We start from the raw sequence: 11,590 nt of genomic DNA on the forward strand, positions 1-11,590 counted from the left end.
GAAATAAACATCTGTTGTTTGTAAGCCCACCCGCGTGTGTGTGCGATTTCCTCGGGGCAGCTTGAATGAACGAGGACACGGCCACACCACCGAGGGGGCAGAGATGCGGGAAAGAGCGTGTCTCAAAAACAAAGAGCTTCACAGTGGAGAAACCAGGCAGGTAACACCACCCGGTGATCGAAGTGAACACCCCACCCCAGTAACGGGTCAGGCCAACACCGTGCGCGTCCGGATTAGAGAGGCCGAGAAGGTCGCAGCCTCCCTCGCGTGGGATTCCTGCCAACATGGCCAAGCCCACATTAACCATCAGGAGACGTCAGACAGTCCTGAATCAAGGGGAATTCCACAGAACAAGTGGCCTGTCGTCTTCATGCCGTGGAAGAGCCGGAGAAGCTGGGGAAGCTCTAAATTGAGACACTAAAGGGACAGGAGGACTGAATGCCAGGCAGGCTCCTGGGCTGGGATCTGGACCAGAAGGAAAAGTTGTTATAAGGACATTATTGGGCTAACAGGCAAAAATTGAATAAGATTTGTAGAAGAGATGGCAGGAGCGTAGCAATGGGAGGCTTCCTCCTCCTGATCGCTGGACTGTGGCTGTGGTGGAGAGGGTCTTGTTTTCTGGGAGATTGTAACTTGCTCTCAGGGTTTAGAAGATACATAGAATGATACAGCAAATGGGGCAAAATATTAACAACTGATGAATCTGGCGGCAGGACGTATAGGAATTTTTCATTGTAGTTTTGCAACTTTTCTGTAAGTCACCTCATTATCATAAACAAGCAGGCACTGTCCGAGGGGCTCACCAGGAATAACAAAGACACTCCTACCACCAGGGAAATGGGAAGGGTTTAAACCAAGGGCAGTCGCATTCCTTCCAGAGGCGATGCAAAACCAGATCCAGCCTTCTAGCTCTAAAAGGCATTTGTGCCTGCTCAGCAGGGAGCCTGTTTCCTCCTCTCTCTCTGCCTGCTTCTCTGCCTACTTGTGATCTCTGTCTGTCAAATAAATAAAGAAAATCTTTAAAAAAAAAAAAAAATAAGAGGCATTTGTGCAAACATCGCTGTAGAGTGCAAAATATGATATTCAAACATTAAAATACCTCCTTCTGGCCCAAACTAAAATTGTGCCCCAGTAGACAGATAAATAGGAAGATTTATGTCCAAATGTGTGCTTTTTCTTTGAGCCAAGGACTATGAGTAGTTTAAAATGGGGGGGGGGGGCTGTATGTCGGGGAAGCCATTTTCATGAATGAGTAAATTTAGATCTTTGGAAGCCAAGCATGCAGGTTCAAATCTGAGCAATGGATTCTTGGATGACAAAATTAACTAACAAAAAACCATGCACAACAAAACCCAGGCATGCTGCTGTTTACTTAGCCTCGGGAACACCTCCAGTACCAAGAGTCATCCTTGGGCAGGTCACTTATCCTCTGTGGGCTGGGTTTCTTCCTCTGAAAAAAAAAAAAAAATTCATACCAATACCAGGCCCTTTATCTGCACAAGACTGCTTTAAGGATAAAATGACACAAACGATAAAAAAGTGCATTGACAAAGTTCACAAACACCAGATAAATGCGACTTGTATTACGTAAGGCATTATTGGAGCCCAAGATGTAAGGTGGCACCTATAAGCTGGTCTTTTTTTTTTTTTTTTTTTCCCCCAACTGTTGTCCCACTGACTGGTTTCTCTGAGCTGGTGCCTAAGCCCTTTGGAGTAAACCACTAGTATGGGGAATTACGTTTCCAAAGCAAATATTCGGTGGTTTATCTGGTCCCTAGAAGGCCACCCCACCATCTCTTCCCATTCCCTCCCAGAAATTCTCTTGGTGACTTTTTCTCATTTGAGAGACCACCCCCCCTTCCCTTCAACAGACTAGGGCCCACAGACATCCAGGAGAGCTTTGCAGACAATCGGGGGGGTCCATGAATTTGGAAAGGGAAAAGATTGTATCTTTTCATTCCCCTCAAAGAGCATTAACCTTTCCTTCAAGGACACCGGGCAGGCAACTCTCTAAGCATGGGCTGCCCTAACAAAACTCCAGGCAAACAGCAGCTTAAACAACACACATGAATTTCTCACCATTCTGGAGGCTGGGAAGTCCAAGATCAAGGCACAGGTGCATTTGGTTCCTGATGAGAACCTGTTTTCTTGCTTGACTTATGGGCAGCTGCCTTCCTTCAGGCAAACGTTCAGTCCATAACAGCAAGGAAGCTCGCTAGCATTAGCAGTTCCTGTGACTGTGTCAACAACAGACACCACAGATATTTTTATATCTGTTAACATTTTGCAGATATCTACACACTCCCCACTATTTTCAATTTATGCTGGATCTGAGACCGACTATCGGCTTGTGTTATTTAATGCACAAAGAAGCACGGAGATGACTCCATCACAGTGTTTAAAGCTCTTTTGGTAGCTCTTCGGGAATCTAATTGCTTTCATTTACTTTTTTTTAAAAATTTACGCATTTACATAATTCTGAGAAAGGGTCTCTGGGCTTCATCAGATTGGTGTGACAGAAAGAGTTAAGAACCGACTCTCCCTCGGCCCCCAACTCCCCTCCCATTTCCTCTGAACCAGACACAGGGGTGTGAGGAAATGGGGCTATGATTTCCTTTCTTCTCTCTCTCTCTCTCTCCTTACACCCCCCCTTTTTTTAATCGAGGTAAAGTTCACATAACATGAAACTAACACTTTGAGAGCAAACAGTTCGGTGACTTTTCATACATCACAGTGTTGCCCAGCCCCCCCTCCTTTGTCTAGTTCCCAGACATTTTCATCACCCTAAAATGAAACCTTGTATACCCACCGGGCAGGTGCTCCCCTTGGCTCCTCCCTCCCCCTGCCCCCTCAGCCCTTGGCCACCTCCAATCTCCTTCTCTCTCTATGGATTTGTCCATTCTGGATGTTCCACATAATTGGAATCCTACCATATGTGGTCTGTAGGACCTACCTGGCTTCTTTCACTCAGCATCTCTCCAGGTTCACCCATGTTGTAGCGTGCACAGACTTCGTTCCTTTTTATGGCGGAATACTGTCCCATCGGATGACTACACTACCTGTCATCTAGCCATTCATTCGTCCATGGGCATTTGGCTCTTTCCACCTTTGGGCTATTGGATTGGTGTTGCTATGAACAAGAAGATGAATATTTGTTTGAATACGTGCTTTCGATTGAATCTGTTTGCTAAAGTGAGATTTAGCAACTTAACTGGACGGTCTGTCTGTGAATCTCCATTGTCCATGTCACCTTTCCAGTTCAGACAATCGAGTCCCGGCTGTAAATGCCACAGGAAAAGCCTAGAACTCAAGCATTCTTTCCTGGTGTTTCATTTGCCCCGTGTTTGGCCTCTGTGCAGAAAAAAAAAAAAAAAAAAAAAAAGACATCCTCCTCTTCTTGTCTCGATACAAATTTTAACTGTGGAATTCCTCCCCAGGAAAGCTTCCGGAGAGTGAAGGAATCAGAGCTGGAGAAGTGGGCGGAGATGGCCATAAAGCCTTGCTCCTTTGTGGTCTTGGTACATGCAGGGGAGTTCTGATGCGCAAGGAAGCCTAGAGGGATAGGCATTCCTTGGACAGGACAAAACCACCAGGCAGGAAGGAAGGGAAGAGAAGGTGTCCGTACTTGGCACGGGGCCCTAGAAATGTGTGGCCATCAACAGCTTCAAGAACAACTAGGCTCAGCTGGGAGATTAGCAGAGGCCACAGAGGCTGAACCATCCTGTGCACACCTGCAGACCCGTATTTCTCAGGAAATACCAGAGAGGGCATTGCAGGCAGAGCAAGGGGCCTATGAAAAATGGGCCCATTCCTGGGTCCTAGGAAAAGCTAGGGCACCGGGGGCACCCAGAGAATGAGAATGAGAGGGGCTGGACTGGCTTCGTAACTGGTACGAAATGAAAGCGTGGGGCCCTTTGCTCAAAATTATTAACAATTTCAAGATGGCGACAGCTGAGCATGAAGCCGAGGGAAGGGTCTCTGTGAGTGTGAGGGCCTCGTGCCACCACATAGGGCCCACGCCCTTGGAGCCAGCCCCGCAGAGGGGAGAGGGTCCGGGTCAGCCAAGGAGGTTGACCTTGGCCTATGTGATCAAATCTGGTGCCCACCTGTGCTTCGTTTTTTCCTTACACAAAGCCACCAGCCGCCTTCCACTGATGGTGTGAGAGCTGCATTCTATGGAAAAGGCACTGACGTCCCCAGAAGCAGCAGCATATTAAAACACCTGAACACTTACTACTTGCTAATGGTCATTCTGTTTCACGACAGGATAAAAATTCTATCTCTTGTAACCTAGAGGGCCATCGGGAGTGTGTAATGCCTCCCCTTTTAGTGTGACTTGACCTGCCAATTTTTTGTGACCTCGTGTAATATGAATGACTGAATATTAATATTAATATTAAGGTAGAGAAAAGCTGTGTGAAACTGCCAGTGTTTCAAGATCAGATTACCTTCACTGCGAAGGCACTGGGTTCGGTCGGATGGGGCAGAGGGCAGACTGAATTTCTGTAATGAAATCATCTGAAAATTGAAGCAGGCTGCTTTTTAATGTATATGATATATGACTATGATATCTGTGTTTCAAAGTTTTAGTGATGGAGAAGTTGCATGGTTTATTGTGATGGGATATAACCTTCCCCTCGGTAGGCCTACACAACAAAATCTAAGGGCCTTATCTTGGGATTCTAGAACAGCGGAGTGTTTAACTGACGCGGCTTGTGAACTAGCCAATCTGAGTTCGAACCCTGCATCTGGCTTTTGCTGTGTGGTTGTGGGTAAATTATTTCATCTCCCCAGAACTCCCTCATCAGCAAAATGAGGAACATAAGAGTGCCTCTGTCACAGGGCTGTGTAAGGGTTTGGGGAGATTAAACACGGAGAGCTCCCATCTATTATTATTATCGTTATTACTTTATTATTGAATCTGCCCCCTGCCTGCCTCTCCACATTATTTCCTGTCATTTTCTCTCATTCTGCCCAAGCCCCCGCCAAACTAAGCTACTCACTGCCCCCTGTGTATGCTGGAAGCTTCTCTGCTGGCTTTTTCCTGCCCTTGCTGTGCATAAACTGAGCAACCACTTGGAGGGGATGTTGTAGAGGTGAATTCAAGCCACGGGGAGGGAACTTGGTTGAGTGAGATCCCCCTTAAAGTTCCTCTTGGCTCTCAGAGTCCATCGGATGGACACAGTGAGCAGGAAAGCCAGCGGCACGGCAAGTTCGACATGACATGCTGGAGAGCTGCCTTTGGCTCCTCTAGGCTCCTCTCGGCTTCCCCTGCACTCATTGTAGCACACTAGCCCAGGGAGCCTTCTGTTACCATCACACTGAGCACCGGTGGAGCTGCGGCAGGTGGGAGTCCCCGAAACACTCTGGGGTTGGGGACACAGGGCCCCAGGGGCGGGCAGAGGCTCCTGAGACTGGTGGGTGTGTTTGATGGCGCAAAGGCTGGCTTAGATTCTCGGAGCTTCAGGGTTTTCCGGAGTGCAATTCTGGTAGTCGTGCCCACTGCAGAGGGTGAGAATTGAAGTAGGTGTTATATACAGACAGCCTGCCCAATATCCCTTCCTGCGTGGGGGCAGGAGGCCTAGGGCTGTGTCTCTAAGGGGATTTACATGAACGGATAGAGATTGCGGGGTCACCGGGGATAGTGGGGCGCAGGCAGGTAGGGCAGCTGGGAGGCGGCCCTGAAACTAAGACAAAGAGGCCTGGTCACTTTCTCCTGTTCCTTTCCTTCTTTTGGGCAGCGCTCTGCACTGAATTTAATAGCTTAAAAATAATAGGACTAATTTTCACATACCCAGACTTCCGTGGCTGTTTCTCTAGCTTTGCAAATAGCTACACATGTGTCCCAGGCCTACCCTGGAAAGGCAAATAAGACAGGGTGTGCCCTGAGCCCTCTTCCTGGTGCCACCAGGCATGGGCTTTGGAGGAGGGCCACCGTCCAAGACATGCTCTCTTCTTGGCACATGGGTGGCCGGGGTCTACAAGCTGTGGAAGGCCGGGCCAGCGGCTGGTGGGTGCTTCACCCATCTTCTCCCCGAGAGCCCCGAGCTGGGAGTGCATCCTGCTCCCAGCTGCTTTCAACCTTGATCTTTTCACTTGGGATCGAAACCCCCATGGTGATCGTGCCCAGCACGCGCTAACCCACTTACAGCAGTAGCTTCGGGGAGGCGAGAGTTACCCCTGATGCGTGGGACGCTAATAGTGACAGCTTTGAACGATCTGGGGAAGGAAGCAAGGTGGCTGGAGCCACAGGGTCAGAGCTTGGCCCAGCTGGGTTCTGGGACCTTCCTCACTCGAGCAAGTCAGCTCAACGCAAGGCCATAGCTGTTCATTGAGTCGGTGCCCTCTCCCCAGTGCCATGGGAAACACAGCAGCCTGTCCCCTCACGCGCTTCCTAATGGTTCTCGGGGGCAGACTTGGGGGACCGGGGGCACGGGGTGTGAAGACTTTTATGAACCCCTTAACACAAATAACAGAGAGTAGCTACCGGCTGAGTTATCACAAGGATGGATCTCTAAGCTCAGTTGCCCTATCTGTAAACTAATAAATCCTAATAAATCCTGTAAACTAACTAAATCCTCAAGCGGGGAGGGCAGCAGGGTGGGTGGAGGCCGGAAGCAAACGTACAGCACCCGTGACTGGGTCTGCCTCTGACAAGGCATCACCCCGTGGGGGTGAGTTTTTATGTGCCATGAAAATAACAAAAGATCTCATTTTTACTGGTACTTTTTAAGAGAAACGATGACTCTAAAAACCTCTAAAATTTGCAATCCTAAACACTAAATATTAATTTTTTTCCTCAAATTTTTATCCTAAATAACAATAATACAAAGCGCTCACAAGTGTCATGCACTGTCCTAAGCCTTTAGGGCTCCCCAGGAGCCCAGTGAGGTAGGGTCTTGCAATGGTCCCATTTTACAGATGAGAAAACTTGGGCCCAGAAAATTAATTCACATGGCCAGGGTCATACAACCCTTACAAATATTTCTTTAGTTTGTGTTCCCCGTCATCTGCCTCTTCCTCCCTGCCGGCTTCCTCTAGGTCGCTGACTAGGGCCAAGGCAGGCCCAGTCTGGAAGACTCCCTTCTTTTTAACAAGTGGCCGCCTTTTTCTTTCTGTCACTAAACACAACAGGAGGCTGCTTGGTACGGGACTAGAAAAATTCTCCAGGCATTTCCAAATTTCCACTCCTCTGTCTCTTCTGGAAATACAGCTCTGTAAGGCCCAAGTCTTTCTGAGGAAAGGACCTTGGGTTGGTAGTGGCCTTCCCTTGTATCCAGAGACACCGGGGGAGGAAAGAAGTGATTTTTGACAGCAGCTGAGTGAGGCAACATGGAATCCGGAACCTACAGAGATAGTGTTTCATGCAGCTGCTTGCTGCCACGGGCCAAGAATTCATGCTGCGTGATCTCTAATGGGCTTCCACAGTGAGGGGGACTCTCAGGCCAGTCATCCAGGGTAGGGTCAGGGGGGGAGGTGTAACCAAAGAGGTGACATCCTGTTTGGAGAGCAGAATGGCGGCCACCCACCAGAGCATGAACTGGGGAGCCAGACAGTCACCTGCCCCTGGCCCCCCTCCTGCCTCCCCCCACAACCAAGAAGGAAGTCAAGTGGATAAAGAAATGGGGAAGTCCGAGCTGAGCTGCTCAGTAGTGGCCTTTGAGGGTCTATAGAACACTTGACTTTAATCCCCAGGGGACAAAAGCCTCGGCCATAAACATGATCTGCAAGGGGTTTTCTGGAAACATTTCTTCAAGGTTGCTGAAAGGGATAAGTCTTGCGCCTACTGCTTTGGGTCTTAAAATAATCTCAAGTAGGTCTTTTCTAACCCGCGGCTCTTTTTGCTTTCACGTGCCATTTGCGGGCCCAGGGCACGGTACTGGAGACTGATTTCGGCGGCAAGGGGGTCACTGGTACTCACAGGCAAGGTGCCATTTTGAAAATTGCTCTTCTCTATCGAAATCTCCTGTATTTCCGGATGTAACTTAGAAGTGCACTTCAAAAACATCTTGTGCTGCAAAGGCTCTCTTCAAGACAGTGAGATGGTTAAATTTAATCTTTCGATTTCAGAGATGCTGGTATTGCAGTCTTTGGCACTGGGCACGAGCCTCCTTAGCAATCGCTTTTATATTTAGCAAAATAAGGAACAGGATAGTAAAAACTTCCTTATTGTTAGGCAGTAAGTCAATAGCAGAGCTTGAGCTTGACTTACTTTTCTAAGCGGGGAGGCGTCGTACGCTATAAAATGCAGGTAGATGAACCTCCAACCAGCAAATACTCCGGTTATTTGATTCGGGTGCTCGCTTAAAAAAAATTACAGCGATCAAAAAAATACGCCTGTTACAGTGAGGCAGCTTTTGGGAAAAGAATCACTTAAGGGTGCTTTACCTCCCACCCAATTTCAGGAGAAGCCAGTTGAGGAGACAAAGAGGGCCGGGGTGGGGCGAAGGCCCTCGGCCCGCTCGAAAGCTGAGTCACAGGAATCGCACCCCTGCAGTGGGCGAGGCCCTCCAGCGCGGCCACCGCGCCCTCGCCCGGGGATGTCCGCACCAGACAAAGCCGGCTTCGCAGTGAGGGAATGCCTGTGGCCCTAGGTACCGGCCAAACCCTCAGTTACCCTGCCCCGTCCCCAAGAGCAGGTTTGCGCGGCTGTTGCAAAAATCCATTATGATAAAATAGACAGGAGGCGGGGGAAACGCAGGATGCAGGAAGCGCTGGGGGGAGGGGGCTTTGGCTCCTTTTAATTTTCCGCCATCGTGGCGGTTAGGGTGCACCGGTGCACGCCGGGCGGGGGTCCCCCAAACGCCAGGCCGGCCCCCGGACCGGGCGGAGATCAGGCGCGAAGGAGTTAAGCGGGCCAGCGGGTGACGTCACATCATTTACATACGAGCGTGCATAAAGCAGCGCGCGGCGCGCCCCGCCCGGCATTCGGCGGCGGCTCCTGAGCAGACCGGTCTTCTCTCGCTCGCGCTCCTCGCTCCGGTGAGCCCCGGGGTCCCTGCCTGCTGCCCTCGGTCCCTTCGCGCCCGTCTCCCTGCGGAGGCGTCCCTACAGCCCAGCCCAGGGGTCCTCCCGGGAAGCCTGCCTTGGGGCCTAGGGAATGCCAGGCCCTTCCAGATGCTGGGGTACGGGGTCGAGAACTTGGTGGTCTAAAGACCACCCCCCCAAACCGGGCGTTTGGCCGTGCAGCTCCGAGGGAGCAGCATTTTTCTTCTCCTACCCACTGCCCCCCCCCCCCCATCCCACCCCGGGCATTCTGCACTGCCTCTTAGCGGGTGATGGAGCTGGAACAGAAAAATCCTTTGTTCTAACACCCACCCACCCGAGCCGGGAGCTTTGACAATTAACGTTTTTACTGTAGTCTGTGATGGCTTCTTGCACTCCCGTCTGTCCAGATTTAGGGTGGCTGGGCCATAATGGGGAGGACGGACATCCAACCCTTCTTGCAGGGGAATGGGTGCCGGGGTTGCCGAATTGCCCGTAAACGCAGATCAGGGCTGGTTTTCGGGGTGTGGGGCCGCTTTGTGGGCGGCCGGCTGCATTGTTGAGCGCGAGCTAGGCGGCGGTAGGGCGGTGGTCGGGGTGCCGGCTGCTGCTGCCGCCTTTGTGAGCAGAGGAGAAAAGCAGCACGGGCCCGCATCTCTGGGGGAGACCCATGTAAAATGGAAGCATTGTGCAGCCTCGGCCTCATTTTAAGAATTTCTCCTCGATCCCACCCCCCACCCCTACCCCACTTGACATGGTTTCACTCTTCTAGCCAGATTTGAATTTTGGGACATTGTAGTTGACACCCACGGTAGTCAATCTTCTTATTCCGGAAGATTTGCCTCCTAATGAGGCGGCGATTTTCCCAGTTTGTTCCCCCGCATTTGGAAATAATGAAGAGGGGTTCTCTTTTTGTGTGTAGCAAGAGGACGAGCTGTAGCCTTCCATGAAAGCGGAAGGAGGGAGAGGTTGGGGTTTCAGGCGGGGGATGCGAGGGCAAAAGCGCATTTCTGAGCCGGGGGAGACAAGGGTGGATCGCTCGCTCGATCTCAACCCCTCTCTTGGCTTTGTATATGCAGCTTCCTCTGCAACCATGTCTGACAAACCCGATATGGCTGAGATTGAGAAATTCGATAAGTCGAAATTGAAGAAGACAGAAACACAAGAGAAAAATCCACTGCCTTCAAAAGAAAGTAAGCCCCCCCCCCCCCACCCCAGAGAAAAATGTTGGGCGGGAGGGAGGAGGGGAGGGGCTGGGAGCAGGACCGCGACTCGGGAGGGGGGAGGGGGGGTGGGGAACCAGGGAGTGCGGGGGAGGAGCTGACAGTTTTTATGATAAATGTGGTTTGGAAAGGTTAATTAAGAATTTTTTGCAGCCAACAAACAACAGGGCTTTAATAATTTAATAATGACGGGATGTTTGGTATACTATATTAATATGCACTATTATACCATTTTATCTGTTAAATGGTTTTTTAATGGTCCTATTTTACGATGGGATGACTTGATACTTGGACTTTTATGATACGGGAAGATAACTAAACGAAAAGTACGATCATCTTAACGCTTCAACACTAGGCTGTACTGAGTCTGCCTAATGTGCTCCCTCCATCTTTCTTTTCTTTTTTTTTTTCCTGTCCCAGCGATTGAACAGGAGAAGCAAGCGGGCGAATCGTAATGAGGCGGGCGCCGCCGATATGCACTGTACATTCCACAAGCATTGCCTTCTTATTTTACTTCTTTTAGCTGTTTAACTTTGTGTAAGATGCAAAGAGGTTGGATCAAGTTTAAATGACTGTGCTGCCCCTTTTCACATCAAAGAATGGAGAACTACTGACCGCGAAGGCACCTGCCGCTCCCATCTGCCTGGCTGGCTGGCAGGGAAGGAAAAGAACTTGCATGTTGGTGAAGGAAGAAGCTGGGTGGGAGGACAGGGAAGAGTAGAGGAAAAATCCGGCCGGTCCAAGATGTCCTGCAGGCTGTAAAACGCAGTTTGATCAGAGTGCCATTTTTTTGTTCAAATGATTTTAATTATTGGAATGCACAATTTTTTTAATATGCAATAAAAAGTTTTAAAACCTGGTTGGTTGTGACTGTTTAGTGTCTTGAAGGAGCGGCCTAGTGGTACACGAATACCTCATGGGTACTAAGGTGATGGGAAGGTAAATTTTTTTAGGCTACTTGAATTCCTAGTAGGAGTTGGAGGAAAACATTTGCAGTTCTTGGATTTCATAGGGTTTGCTAAGCCAACAAAATTGCATCTGATGGGGAAAAAGAAAGGACTGGTAATTCACAACAGCGGGTTTCAAGTGTCAAACCAAAGTTGGTTATGTAGTAGCCGGTTACCAGCGTTGACACAATTAGGATTTAAGCAGTTTGTCATAAGGGAAGAAATATTAACAGCTGCTTTGTAGAATTCAAGACGTGTTTCCTCGCCTAATGGCTGGTTCCAGCATTCAAAATTGCGTTCATAAGGGGATCTGTACACTTAAGATTAATGAATATAATTTTAAAATTATGGAGTCCTCCATTTGGATGATGAGAACAATCTTTGGATTTAGAGGACATTAGGACAAGGATGAAATTTGTGTTAAGTTTAAATTCC

General features: G+C 49.4%; 1 protein-coding gene and 1 long non-coding RNA gene across 3 annotated transcripts; one reads left to right on the plus strand and one right to left on the minus strand.

The window, feature by feature from the left end:
* Positions 1–1,351: 1,351 nt before the first annotated feature.
* Positions 1,352–8,678, minus strand: LOC131820749 (uncharacterized). 2 transcript variants are annotated; one of them, XR_009349762.1, is made up of 5 exons: positions 7,922–8,678; positions 5,004–5,502; positions 2,954–3,130; positions 2,080–2,237; positions 1,352–1,450 (listed from the first exon to the last, which is right to left on the minus strand). It is a non-coding gene; the product is annotated as an uncharacterized LOC131820749 (long non-coding RNA). The 2 variants fall into 2 exon arrangements; XR_009349761.1 differs by having other exon boundaries at positions 2,954–3,351.
* A 164-nt stretch (positions 8,679–8,842) lies between these two features.
* On the plus strand, positions 8,843–11,067 carry TMSB4X (thymosin beta 4 X-linked). Its single transcript, XM_059156443.1, has 3 exons — positions 8,843–8,982; positions 10,065–10,178; positions 10,629–11,067. The coding sequence occupies exons 2-3, from the start codon at positions 10,079–10,081 to the stop codon at positions 10,661–10,663; spliced, it is 135 nt and encodes a 44-aa protein (XP_059012426.1). The 5' UTR covers positions 8,843–8,982; positions 10,065–10,078; the 3' UTR covers positions 10,664–11,067.
* Positions 11,068–11,590: the final 523 nt, after the last annotated feature.

This window comes from Mustela lutreola, chromosome X (genome assembly GCF_030435805.1).
Source record: "Mustela lutreola isolate mMusLut2 chromosome X, mMusLut2.pri, whole genome shotgun sequence".
Classification (NCBI taxonomy): Eukaryota; Metazoa; Chordata; class Mammalia; order Carnivora; family Mustelidae; genus Mustela; species Mustela lutreola.

Excerpts from the sequence above, each read along its gene's own strand:
- TMSB4X (XM_059156443.1), top strand. The coding sequence starts at position 10,079 with ATGTCTGACAAACCCGATATGGCTGAGATTGAGAAATTCGATAAGTCG. Across the intron at positions 10,179-10,628 it reads TCCACTGCCTTCAAAAGAAA|CGATTGAACAGGAGAAGCAA; the intron begins GTAAGCCCCCCC and ends TTCCTGTCCCAG.